At 67.9% G+C, this 13,099-nt stretch overlaps 2 protein-coding genes across 5 annotated transcripts; both read right to left on the reverse strand.

The window, feature by feature from the left end:
* Positions 1-222: 222 nt before the first annotated feature.
* ATG101 (autophagy related 101) lies at positions 223-2,776 on the reverse strand. 3 transcript variants are annotated; one of them, XM_083880885.1, is made up of 3 exons: positions 2,667-2,776; positions 1,544-1,829; positions 223-1,063 (listed from the first exon to the last, which is right to left on the reverse strand). In XM_083880885.1, exons 1-3 carry the CDS (start codon positions 2,708-2,710, stop codon positions 659-661), a joined length of 735 nt encoding a protein of 244 aa, XP_083737011.1. In that variant the 5' UTR covers positions 2,711-2,776; the 3' UTR covers positions 223-658. The 3 variants fall into 3 exon arrangements, with proteins under 3 accessions (XP_083737011.1, XP_083737010.1, XP_083737012.1); XM_083880884.1 differs by having other exon boundaries at positions 1,544-1,832; positions 2,667-2,702; XM_083880886.1 differs by having other exon boundaries at positions 2,505-2,700.
* A 2,657-nt stretch (positions 2,777-5,433) lies between these two features.
* On the reverse strand, positions 5,434-11,304 carry NR4A1 (nuclear receptor subfamily 4 group A member 1). 2 transcript variants are annotated; one of them, XM_083881164.1, is made up of 6 exons: positions 11,256-11,304; positions 8,026-8,831; positions 7,391-7,783; positions 6,862-7,064; positions 6,611-6,789; positions 5,434-6,522 (listed from the first exon to the last, which is right to left on the reverse strand). In XM_083881164.1, exons 2-6 carry the CDS (start codon positions 8,827-8,829, stop codon positions 6,266-6,268), a joined length of 1,836 nt encoding a protein of 611 aa, XP_083737290.1. In that variant the 5' UTR covers positions 8,830-8,831; positions 11,256-11,304; the 3' UTR covers positions 5,434-6,265. The 2 variants fall into 2 exon arrangements, with proteins under 2 accessions (XP_083737290.1, XP_083737291.1); XM_083881165.1 differs by lacking the exon at positions 11,256-11,304 and having other exon boundaries at positions 7,391-7,542; positions 7,654-7,783; positions 8,026-10,015.
* Positions 11,305-13,099: the final 1,795 nt, after the last annotated feature.

The raw sequence follows: 13,099 nt of genomic DNA on the forward strand, positions 1-13,099 counted from the left end.
ACTGCAGCCACTCAGCCCCACGGAACTGGGGTGCAATGGGGGCCCTCAGTTCAGCCCCATGGCCCAGGGGATCCCCCAGCTCAGCTCCACAGCACAGGGGTGCAATGGGGACCCACAGCTCAGCCCCTCGGTTTTGGATGTGATGGGAACCACCAGCTCAGCCTCAGCATCCACTTCCCCCCTCCCATGCCTCCCACAGCCAGGATGTCACCAGGCTCCACGTGAAAGCAGAAACACTTTATTTTTGGGGCAGCTCTGGCCCCCCAGGGACAAGGGTGACACCAGGAGTCAGGTGGTGATAAGGGACACGGCCAGCACTGGCTGTGTGGCACCAAGTATGCTGCAGAGGCGTGGGGTTCAGGTGTCACCCCGACCCTCAGCACCCTCTGCCAGGCCCCAGCACCACTCAGAGCTGGTGCCACACGTGCCCTGAGGACTCACCCCCATCATCAGCCAGGCCAGAGCCACTGAGCCAGTTCTCCAGGATGGACAAAACCCCACGGCATAAACCAAGGAGCAGCAACCCTCAAATTACAGACTAGGCCAAGCCAAGCTCCTCCCACAGAGGCTTTCTGGAGGTGAAAGAGGGGGATCCAAGCAGAGTCACTATCCCAAAAGTGCCACGGCCCACGGTGACCCTGCCTGGGTGACACCAGCCCTACAGCGCCAGCGTGTCCTTGATGAGCCGGCGCATGGTGGTGGTGACTGAGGTGCCCAGGGAGTCTGTGATCTGGTAGGAGATCTTGTACAGGTAGGGCTGCACGTCCTTCAGGCTGGTGTCGAAGACGTTGTCCACCTCGGACTGGGTGGGCATCTTGGGCAGGTACTCGTGGCGGTTCATCACCTCCACGATGTTGATGATCTTCTCGCAGAGCTTCTCACCCACCTTCTCGCGGCAGATCTGCCGCTCCTGCTCGTTTGCCAGGTTCACCACGTTCACCTTGATGGTCCAGAGCTCCCAGGGGATGCACTCGTCTGAGAAGGGCCACCGTGACTTCTTCTTCTGGTAGAACTCCAGGGAGATCTGCCCCATCCCGTCGGAGCCGGAGCTGCGCAGCGCGTCCTGTGTGACAGCACGTGGTTCATGGGGGGACAGGGACTGACTGAGCCCTCCTCGGGCACACCCCACTGGGGTTTACACAACCACAGGACATCCTGAGTTGGGAGAGATGCCCAAGGATCATCCAGTCAAACTGCTGGCCCTGCACAGGACACCTCAACAATCTCACCCTGTGCCTGAGAGCGTTGTCCAAACACTCCTTGAGCTCTGGCAACCTTGGGGCCATGACCAAATCCTGGGGAGCTTTTTCAGTGCCCAATCACCCTCTGGGGGAAGAACCTTTTCCCAATATCCAGCCTACCCCTTCCCTGACAAAGTTCCCTCGGGTTTTGTCACTCTCCCAGGGAGCAGAAATCAGAGCTACCCTAAGGATGAAGCTGATGAGTCTCCTCTCAGTCTCCTCCAGCTGAACAGATCTCATTGTGTGGCTTCCCCTGAACACCTTTTTTGCTCCCATTTTCACCCCTGCTGGCACCCTCTCACCTTGAACTCCCCGACAGCCTTGCGGAGGGCGCGGTCCAGCTCCTCGGAGGAGACGCGGACGTAGGCGAAGTCGATAAAGTCGCAGTCCACGTCCTGGGTGCCCACGGTGCCGATGGAGTAGGTGCCCTCCTTCTTGTAGTGGAACTTGCCGGTGCTGCGGTGCAGCAGGACGGTGTGGAGCACGGCCAGCATGGCCTCCTCCACCTGCCGCCCCTCCACCGACACCTCCAGCACCTCGGCGCGGCAGTTCATGGCGGGGCCGGCGCTGGAGGGGGCACAGCAGCGGCTGCTGAGGGGACAGGAGGGTGGGCAGGGGGTGTTGGTGGCAGCCCGGCTTGGGTGACAGCCCCTCTGCCAACCTGGTGGCCCAGTCCCCCACAGGGATCCGGTGTGGCCCTCCTGGTAATCCACAGGAACCCGATTTGAGTCTCCCACATGCCACAAGGATCCAGACACCTTTGGTATAGGCCCCCTCGTAGCCCCAGGTGTCTTGGTTTAAGTCCCTCACATCGCACAGGTTTGGACCCTCACACACATCTCGCACAAGCTCAGGGGGGTCCAGGTCTGGATGCCCCACAGGTGTCCCAGGATGTGCGAGCCTCCTCCACAAGGTCCCAAATATCCCGGTCTGGCCTTCTCACACCCCAGGGCGGTGTCCCAGCTCGTGCCCGCCCACCACAAGGGCCCCGTGGTGCCAGTACAGGCTCCTCAATATCCCACAGGGACCCAGATGTCCTGGCTTGAGCCTCTAAGAACCCGGAGAAACCCAAATGTCCTGACCTGGTCCCCTCACACCCCAGGGAGGTGTCCCAGCCTGGCTCCCCCGCCAGCACAGGGACGCCAGGAGTCCTGGTACGGGCTCGGCAATACCCCAGAGGGACCCAAATGTCCTGGTCAGGTCCCCTCAGGGACCCACAGCACCCCAGACACAGCCGGGTGTCCCGGTACGGGCCAACCTCACCTCACAGGGGCCCGGGAAGTCCCGGTTGGGCCCTCCCAATACACCACACAGGTCCAGGCGCCCCGGCCCGAGCCCACCTCAGTCTCCCAGCCTCAAGTTTCCTCCAGGCTAGAGGCCCCGGACCCCCCTCGGCCCCCAGTCCCAGCCCCGGTCCCCACTCACCGCCCGGGCCCGACCATCTGACGGCACGGAGGGAAATGGATCATTCCATCTGCGCGGGGGGGTTCAGAACACACCACCGGCCACCGTAGCGGCCCTTCCGGCCATGGCCACTGTGTTTCATCACTCTGAACATAATTCCTATACTATTTTGCCCCTTCCGTGCCGTTACCAGCCGCGGAACGGCCCCGGGGGTGGAATGATCGTTCTGAGTCCGTGGATTCCCCTCTTCCCGGTTTGGTTCGTTCCTAAGGGCCATAGAGCTGCGATGCCGCAGCCCAGAGCGGCTCGGCGGCTCCATTGCGCCCCCTGTGCTGGAGGCTCCGCGGCGGTACTGCAGGGGGGCGGGCGGGGCTGTGTCCTCCCCTGACCCCTGCGGGGACAAGGCGACAACGGGGAGGACACGGGTGGGGACACGGCCAAAGAGGTGCTGACGGGGGCCGTGGGCACCACAGGGGTATGTGGGACATCTGTATGGGGGACAGGGATATGGGACTGCAGGGCCGTGGGGAGTAAGGAACAGGGGACACAGGGACAGATGGACACAAGGGACAGCGTGACACAGGAATATGGGGCCATGGGATACTGGATAGAGGGACATGAAGACTAGGGGGACAAAGGGACAGTGAAATGGCTGGATATGGTGACAGGGGGACATGTGGATATGGGGACAGAGGGTGTAATGGAAGCAGGGACATGGGGACTTGAGGGACACAGGGACAGAGGGATGGATGGACATGGAGACACAGGGACAGAGGGATGGATGGACATGGGGACAGAGGGATGCGTGGATGGACACACATGAGGGACACAGGGAATGGAGACATGCGGATTTGGGGCACTGATCGGCCACGCTGCCGTGGGGACACACGGCTTGCTGTGAGCCGCAGCAGGAATGTGGCCGTGCCGTGTCACCCTGCGGGGAGCCGGGGACACACCGGGACAGCCACGTCTGTGCCGCGCAGCTCCGGTTCCACCGGCGTGGCCGGAGGTGTCCAGGGAGCTGCTTTTACTTTACCCTGCTGGCACAGCCCCTCTTGCAGCAGCCTCTGGGAACGGGGATAAAACGGGCAGAGGGCAGCCCTGAGCAGTGGGGCGGGGACAGAGACTTGCGGCCGAGCCGTGCCGTGCCGGGCTGTGCCGTGCCGTGCCGAGCTCTGCCGTGCCGTGCCGTGCCGGGCTGTGCCGGGCTGTGCCGGGCTGTGCCGTGCCGTGCCGAGCTCTGCCGTGCCGTGCCGTGCCGTGCCGTGCCGGGCTGTGCCGGGCTGTGCCGGGCTGTGCCGTGCCGTGCCGGGCCGTGCCGGGCTGTGCCGGGCCGTGCCGGGCTGTGCCGTGCCGTGCCGGGCCGTGCCGGGCTGTGCCGTGCCGTGCCGGGCCGTGCCGGGCTGTGCCGGGCTGTGCCGTGCCGGGCTGTGCCGGGCCGTGCCGTGCCGTGCCGGGCTGTGCCGTGCCGGGCTGTGCCGGGCTGTGCCGTGCCGGGCTGTGCCGTGCCGAGCTCTGCCGTGCCGGGCGCCCATCCCCGCGCCCACTGCGCGCAGCTCCGCCGTTCCCACCCCGATTCCCGTCCGCGGCCCCGCCGTGCGTCAGCGCTGTCCCCGCGGCGGGGGCGGCGCGGGGGGACAGAGGGACCCTTGTTGTGTGTCACCGCGGGGCGCCCCCGGCCCCGCGCCTCAATGTGGCCCTTGTTCCGCACCGGCCCCGGGTATCCCCGTTAACTTGCGCTCCGGGGCCAGGCTGTCCCCAGCAGGAGGAAGGGGACAAGCCGGGGGACACATCAGCCGCGCGTGTCACCCCTCCTGCCTCGGAACTCCTGGCTCTGTCCCCAGTTCCTGCCATCGGCACCCCAAACGCCACCACCCCCCCCCCCCGCCCCCCCCCCGCCAGGGCTGGCCCTGCCAATGGCCACGTCCCCAGGAACACGAGCGGGGGACACGGTCACGCTTCCCGGTTATTTTGGGGAGGATAAATCAGGCTGGCGACAGGTGCGGGGCAGCGGCCGCCACCGCCGCGGGGGTGAGTGACGGTTCAAGGGCAGCGGCGTGGGCAACGTGAGGCTCTGGAGCCCCGGCTGTCCCCGGCTCCGGCTGTCCCCGGCTGTCCCCGGCTGTCCCCGGCTCTGGAGCTCCGGCTGTCCCCGGCTCCGGCTGTCCCCGGCTGTCCCCGGCTCTGGAGCTCTGGCTGTCCCGGCTGTCCCGGCTGTCCCCGGCTCTGGAGCTCCGGCTGTCCCGGCTGTCCCGGCTGTCCCCGGCTCTGGAGCCCCGGCTGTCCCTGCCTTTGGCACCCCGGCTGTCGCTGGCTCCGGTGCCTCAGCTGTCCCCAGATCCACCCGGCTGTCCTCAGCTCTGGAATCCCGGCTCCGGAGCTCCAGCTGTCCCCGGCTCCATCGCCCCGGCTGTCCCAGCTCCAGCGCACCGGTTTTTCCCCAGCTCCAGAGCCCTGTTTTTATCCAGCCCGTGTCCCAGCTGCCCCCAGCCCCGACATCTGCACTGTCCGAGCCCCGGCTGTCCCCAGCTCTGGTCCCCAGGACTGTCCCCAGCTCTGGCTGTCCCAGCCCCAGTGTCCTGTTTGTTCCCAGCCCTCTTGGCTGCCCCCAGGAGTTCTGGCTGCCCCCAGTTCCAACACCCCCACTCTCCCCAGCTCTGGCACCCCGTTTTAACCCGTCCCTGCTGTCCCCAGCCCCGTTGCTCTGCCCCCCTTTCCCCACTCCCCGAATATTGACTAAATGGGAACACAAGGGACAAAGGTCCCACCCAGCGGCTCTCACTGTACGTACAAGTTTATATACAGAAAATGGCCAAAAAGAGCGAAACTCAGAAAAATATATATAAAGGGGAAGGGGCCGAGGTTGAGGGGGTCGGAGCCACCCCTCGCCCGCTGCCCCCGCTCTGTACAGGACCCGGCCGGCGCTATTTACATCAGGGGCGTTTTTACAGGGGAAGGGAGCACCGCGCTGGCGATGCCCCCGGGGAAGACGGCCCGGGGCTGCTGCGGGGCCGCGCCCTGGGCCGTGAAGGCACATGGGGCACCCCCGAGGGTGCCCCCAAGAAGACTCAGGCATCTGAGGGGGGATCCAGATATCCTGGGAGTGATCCAGAGGGGATCCCAGGCGTCCCTGGAGTGATGCAGGATGGTCCCGGGCATCCCAGGAGTGATCATGGGGTGCCCAGAGGGTCCCAGGCATTCTGGGGGTGGTTCAAGAGGGAGTTCCAGGTGTTCTGGTGGTGATCCAGGGGTGTACACAGAGTCTTGGGGATGGCCCGGGGTGGGTCCCAGGTGTCCCAGAGGTCATTCAGAAGTCCACAGGGAGGTCCCAGGCATTCCAGGACTGATCCAGGAGTGACCATGGCTGGTTCCAGGCATCCTGGGAGTGATCCAGGGATGCCCAGGTGGTTTCTGGGCATTCTGAGGGTCACCCAAGGGGGGTCCCAAACATCCCAGGGTTGATCTAGGGGTACCAAGTGGATGTTCCAGGCTCCCCCAGGGGTGACCCAGGAGTGCCCAGGGGGTTCCCAGGCATCCTTGGACTGAACCAGGATTGCCCAGGGCAGGTCCCAGATGTCCCCAGGTGGGTCAGGGGCTCACGGCAGCCCCTTGCCCGGGACTCAGAAAGGCAGAGTGTCCATGAAGATCTTGTCAACAATGGGCGGTGGTGGCACCAGGTCCTCCAGCTTGAGGTAGAAGATGCGCTGGAGGCCCTGGGTGCAGAGGCTGCGCAGCTCTGGCAGCTTCCCCAGCAGCTTGGAGAGGCAGCTGGAGCGCCCGGGCTCGGCCCCCGCTGCTGCCACGTGGTCCTTGAGGCAGCCCACGATGCGGTTCTGCAGCTCCTCCACCCGCTTCGGCTCCTTCAGCCCGTGCCGGTCTGCGGGGACACGCAGGGTGTGGGACTGCGGTGACAGACACGGGGTGGGGATGGGGACAGCGACGGGCCTGGGGCTGGGGGGGCTCACCTGTGATGATGACGAGGGCGGCAAGGCAGGAGAAGGAGGGGACATCGACGCTCATGCGGTGCAGGCTCTGGGAGAACTCGAGGATGGCGTCGATCCACTCCCCGAAGCCACGCACGCACTGCTGCCGGTGCAGCACCACCCCGTTGCAGAAGATGAGTTTCCCTTCCTCTGGCTTCGAGCTGCAGAAATCCAGGTGTCACCCCCCGGCACGGCTCAGCACTCCCCCTCCTCTGTGTTGTCCCAGGACTCACCGGTACGCCAGGCGCAGGATGAAGAGCTCCAGGAAGGCTGACTCCAGCAGAAGGTCCTGGTCCTCCTTGGGCAGCTCGGTGAATCCCTGGATCTTCTCAGCCCACTTGCGGATGACGTCCATGGAGCCGGTGAGCAGGTCATAGAACTGCTGCACGTCCACTGAGTCCTCCTTCTCAAACGGGCACGGTGCTGACTCCTGGAACTGGGATAGTGATGGGTCAGGATTGGGAGGGGCACAGGTGAAGAACTGGGATGGGGATGGGTCAGGAACTTGAATGGGTCAGCAACTGGGAGAGGGGTGGCTCAGGAATTGGGATGAGGATGGGATCAGGATCTGGGATGGACACAGGTCAGGATCTGACAAAAGGTTGGGTCAGGAACAGGGACGAGGTTGGATCAGGAACCACGATGGGGACAGGATCAGGATCTGGGATGGGGATGAGTGAAGAACTGGGATGGGAACAGGTCAGGATCCAGCCCCATCCCCGCCATGGCCCTGGGCAGGGCATGGAGTGGCACCAGCCCTACCTTGGAGTAGTCGAGCTTGGTGGCGCTGGGGATGGAGTCGATGTGTGCCCGCACCAGGGAGGTGATGAGGCTGACCGGGGACGTGTCTGGCGGCTGTTTGGGCTTGGAGGGGAGACGGCCCCGCCGCCCCTTCAGGCTGTCAGTCCGGACCACTGCAGGTGGGACTTGCAGTGAGTGTCTGCCCTCAGTGCAGCCAGAAAGGCTGCAGGGTGGGGACTCCCTGCTCCTGCTGGGTACCCCCACCCACCATGAGACCCTGGTACCTTCTTTGACCATGCCGACGGCCAGGCACTTCTGGAAGCGGCAGAACTGGCAGCGGTTCCTGCGCCGCTTGTCCACAGGGCAATCCTTGTTGGCCAGGCAGATGTACTTGGCATTCTTCTGCACTGTGCGCTGCGGGTGGGGAAGGAGCGGCCGAGCTCAGCCCGGGGCGCCGAGCTCCAAACAAAAGCCCTTCTGTCCTCCCCTGCCTCCCGCTCCAGCCCAGCATCCGGCTCCGTGTCCGTGGGGAGGGCTCTGCGGCCGTGCTCCCTGCCCTGCTCCTCCCCAGGGCACCCCGCAGCATCCTCCTGCTGCCGCAAAGCCCTGTGGGAACATCCCGTGCAGCACAGGATGAGGTGGGGGGGTCCCCTTACCTTGAAGAAGCCCTTGCAGCCCTCGCAGGTGCGCACGCCATAGTGCTGGCAGGAGGCGTTGTCCCCGCAGACGGCGCAGCGGCCCTCGCCTGCCCCGGGGCTGCGCACCTTGCCGGGCGCCAGCGCTGGCCCCTCCAGCAGCGGCGAGGTGGGCACCAGGGGCAGCCCTGTGAAACCCCTGGGGGCACCTTGGGTCGAGGGGAAGGCGTCCGTGTCCAGCAGCCGCGGGTCCACACGGGGCGAGGGGCCCGGCTGCCCTTTCAGGGTGGCAGGTGAACCAGCAGGGCTGGGGGCCGGGGGGCCGAAGGCGAAGAAGGGAGGCTGAGACCCCCCGCCCTTGGCTGGCTCAGCCCAGGGCTGCCCACCCTCGTAGTTTGGCAGCGGTGAGTAGGCCCCGAAGGAGCCCTCCCAGCCTGGGGCCTGCGGGGGCTGGAAGCCTGGCGTGGCGGGCGAGGGGATGGAGCAGGGGCTCCCGTAGCAGTCCGAGCCACTGGAGGAGAGGGTCTCGTCTGGCTGCCCACCGAAGGCGCTGGGATAGCAGCCGTACACCTGGAAGTCCTCCAGCTTGAAGGCGGTGGCGGCGCTGGCCTGGCCGCTGGCTGGCAGCTGGTAGAGGAAGGCGTCGAACTCGCCGGCGTAGCCCTCCATGAAGGTGCTGAAGCTGGGCAGGGCAGGGGCGGCCGCCAGATCGGCTCCAGCCACTTCCATGGGGAATCGGCCGCCCTCGGGGCAGAGCAGGTCGGCGGGGCAGCGCTCGCAGGGGCCGGTGCCCGTGGTGCTGCACTGGGCCTGGATGCAGGGCATCTCTGTGGGGAGAGAGGGGCGTCAGCGGGGACATCACCACCCCTCCATCATCCGGGCAGAGGATGGAGACGGGGTGGGAACCGTGGGAATTTCCCCAGGACTCCCCTGTGCTGGAACTGGACCCCCATACCCACGCACAGCCCCCAGGGCCGGCTGGTGGCGGCCGCCAGCGCCCCTGGGAAAGGTCATGGCGCAGCCAATGGGTGCAAAGGACATTCCCCAAAACGCTGGCTTAGCAAAAGCCCCCGAAAGGGAAGGAGGGAGGAATGTGGCCAGCAGATTCCCAAGCCCTAGGGCTGGCCAAGGCAAGTCAGATTCGGGGCTGAACAAGGTTTTGAGAATCCCACTTCCCCTAAAACCCCTTTTGGGGCTTCTTGGAAATGTCAGCGCAGGCAGCCCTCCAGGCGAGGGGAAGAGGAGCCCCCCCTCTGTCCCTGGAGCCCCCCAGGGTTGTGCATGAGTCTGGTGAGACATAAGACCACCGGAGTCCCGTGTCCAGCTGAAAGCCAAGCCAGAAGTGACCCTAATGGCAAGACGATAATGTAATTCATCTCGCAGACCTTTAAAGGTCACGCTGCACTGGCCCCCGGCCACGGTCCTGGCACGGCCCTGCAGCCAGAGCCCCCGGATTCCCCCAGCCAAATCTGGGCAGCTCTCTCGGGCATCAAGAAAGCCGACACCCGCCAGGAGCTGGGTTTAAAAATACCCAGCGTGGGTCCAGCTCTGGCACCCACGGGATGGCATCAGCCTCCAGCCCCCTGCTGGTCTCCCAGTGGAGTTTGTGCGTGTCCAACTGGGTTCAGAGGGGACAGTGACCCCCAGGTCCTCCTGTCCCCGAATGAAGCCGAGGGGACCTGAGGCTGTGCTGGGGACACGGTCCCAGGGGACACTGTCTCTGCCAGTGGGAGTTTTCCTTGCCTACATGAAAACCCTGGCAGATGCAATGCCTCGAGCCCTCCTGTGGCCCCGGCTGTTCCAAGGCTTTTGCTCCCACCCACTCCCTGACAGCATTTGGGGTCCCCTCTGCCCTGTCCCCCCCAGGGACCGGGCACAGATTCCCTCGGCAGCCTCTGCTCTGCCCACGGCCGCGCTCTATTTGCAGATTCCCCTTTTGGGAGCGCGGGCAGCTGCCTGTGCCCAGCCCCGAGGCTGCTGCCGCCTGCACGGGCGGGTGGCAGCCGCTGGCAGCGGGCCCCGGGCCGCGGGCGGGCGAGAGCAGCCGGTGGCACCGGGGGCGGCCAACGCTGCCCACATCCCTGCGGCACCTGCTGCCCGGCAATGCCGGAGCGGCTGTGCCAGGCCCGCCTGGGCAGCGGGGGGTTTGCCTGCAGGGGGCTGGTGGCAGCACATCCCTGTCCCCGCTGCCGTGTCCCGGTGCCGCCGGCACATCCCTGTCCCCACTGCCGTGTCCCGGTGCCGCCGGCACATCCCTGTCCCCGCTGCCGTGTCCCTGCCGGCACATCCCTGTCCCCACTGCCGTGTCCCTGCCGGCACATCCCTGTCCCTGCTGGCAATGCCCGGCTCCCGGTGCTGCCCCGGTGCTGCTCACTGCAGCCCCATGACCACCCTGCTCAGGGGTCCCGGGGTGATGCCCGGTCTGGGGTGACTCTGCCCCCCGCAATGCCCAGAGACGGGGATTTCCTGCATGTGCAGCTGGCCCGGGTTGGGGCGCCGTGATGGGGGAACCAGCCCGGTCCCCCTGGCCCAGGTAGCGGCTCCCGGTTCTGTGCGGCTCCTCACAGAGGAGCGGGTGCTGTCGGGCTCTTCCCGGGACCCTCGGGGCTCTGCGCGATCCCCGGCTCTTCCCGGTGCTACCGGGACTCCTGACCCAGCTCCTCCCGGTGCCACCGGCACGGCCGATCCCGTGCACCTCCCAGCGCCAGCGGGACCCCGACCCGGTTCCCCCGGTGCCAGCGGATACCCACAAGGGGCAGCCCCGCACCGCCCGGCCCCTTCCACCGGGACCCGCGACTCTCGCCGGCGGCACCGAAAGTTCTTTCCTCAGTGCGGGACGCTCGAGCCCCGGCTCCGCCGCGGTGCTACTGGGACACCCGAGCACATCCACCTTACGGGACGCGCTCCGCCCTGAGCCCCCGGTGCCCCCGGGGTGCCCGACCCACATCCCCCGGTGCCCCCGGGGTGCCCGACCCACATCCCCCGGTGCCCCCGGGATGCCCGACCCACATCCCCCGGTGCCCCCGGGATGCCCGACCCACATCCCCCGGTGCCCCCGGGATGCCCGACCCACATCCCCTGACCCGCCCGATGTGAACCCCTCCGGTGCCGCCCGGGACAGCGGCTCCCGTTCCCGCGGTGTCACCGGGACACCCGCCGCCCCTGCAGCTCCCGGTGCGCTCAGCCCGCCCCCGCTGCCGGCGCGACCCCCGGTGCCCCCGGTGCCCCCCGCACCCCGGTGCCGCCCGTACCCGGCTGCCGGCGCGGCGGCGCTCCGGTTGCTGCTCCTGCCACGGCCGCTCCGCGGGCTCCGCCGGGCTCCGGCCCCGCCACTAGTTTCTCTTAAGCGCTCGGTGACGCGCGGGGCGGCGCGGGCCCGGTGACGCACGGGGGGGGCGGCCCCGGCGGGGGCGCGGCCGTGACGCACGCGGGGTTCCATTGACGCACCCGCGGCCCCGGCTAAAAATACCCCCGCGGCCCCGGCTAAAAATAGCCCGGGCGCCCCTCGCTTCCCCACAGACCCCCCCGGGGCTCCGGGGGCCGCCGGCGAGGGGAGGGAGGCCCCGGTGTCAGGGGTATCCCCGGTGTCCCCAGGCCGGTGCCCTTCGGTAATCCGCGCTGTCTCCTCGCTGCCGGTGCCCCGGGCTGGCGTCCCCCGGTGCCTCCATCCCCGGTGCTCTCCTGCTGCCGCTATTTCCGGTGTCCCCTCGTTGCCGGTGCTCCGGTGCGCCCACCCCCGCTGCCCCCTCGGTGCTGGCACCAGTTGAACCCCCACCCCCTGTCCCCTCTCGGTGTGGGGTATCCCCGGTGTCCCCTCGGTGCCGGAACCCCATTCTCGGTGCCCTCCCGGTACCGTTATCCCCGGTACCGTTATCCCCGGTGTCCCCTCAGTGTGGCATCCCCGGAGCCCCCCCGGTGTCGGTATTTTCCGTGCCCCATTCCCGGAGCCCCCCCGGTGTCTCCCGTCCCCCCGGTGCCGCCGTGCCCGGTGCCCCTCTGGGTATCTCGGCGGCTCAGCGGTGCCGGTACCGGCTCTCTCCCGCCCGGTGCGGGCTGCGGGGCAGTGACGCGGGGTCCCGCCCCCGCCCGGTCCCCGCGGGGCGCCCCTGGCCGGGCCGATGGAAAGAGCGGCGGCTGCTGCGGGAGGCGGCGCCGGGACCAGCGCCCGCGGGCTGGAAAGATGAGCTCAGCCCGCGCGGAGCCGGCCCGGGCCCGCGGGAGGGCCAGGGGTGAGCGAAGGGACCCGGGACTCCTCTGCTCCCCTCGGTGCCGCCCCGGTACCCCCTGAACAGCCTCCGGTACCGTCCCGGTACCTTCGGTTCGGCTCCAGTGCCTCCCGCGGTACCCTCCGGTAGCACCGCGCATCCTCCCAGCCGGGACCCTCCGGTACCGCCCCGGTACTCCCTGGGGTCTTCTGGTACCGACCCCTGCCGAACCCGCGGTATCCGCTCCCGGGACACACCGGGGGTTTGGGGGTCCCGGCCCGCCGTGCCCGGCTCGGCAGCGCCGTTAGTGCTCCCCGTCAGGGCCCCTCCACCGGGGCACCGGAGCCACCCTGGTGCCCCGGGAGCCGCAGCCGGTACCGGGAGCGCTGCTGGACCTCCGGTACCGGGACCCCGCCCGGCCTCACGGAACCCCCGGCCCTGAGGAGCGGCGGGGGCGGCCGGCACCGGACGGGCCCGGAGGGCGCACGGGGGTACCGGAGGTGCCGGCCCGGGCACTGTCTCCGCCTCCTCCCGTTGCCGTTACCTCACTCCGGCCCCGCTTCTCCCCGCCGCCCGCCCCCGACGGGGCTCCGTGACATCACACCGGCCCGCTGACGTCACACCTGCTCGCTGACGTCTCGGGGATCCCGCGGCACCACCGGGGCCGCCCCCAAAGGGATCCCCCGGGCCCGGCGGGACCTGTCGCGGTCCCTGTAACACAGGACGAGGGGCGCGGGCGGTGCCAGCCCGGGGACACGGCCAGGAGCCCTCGGCACGGGGGTCCCAGAGCTGCCGGGGGTCCCAGAGCTGCCGGGGGTCTCGGGGCACGGAGCGCGGTGGCTGCAGCCCCCCGTGTCCCTCCCCTGGCGGCGTTACCGGAGGCAGGAGGT

The sequence above is a fragment of the Zosterops lateralis genome (genome assembly GCF_965231275.1).
Source record: "Zosterops lateralis genome assembly, chromosome: 32".
NCBI classification, from domain to species: Eukaryota; Metazoa; Chordata; class Aves; order Passeriformes; family Zosteropidae; genus Zosterops; species Zosterops lateralis.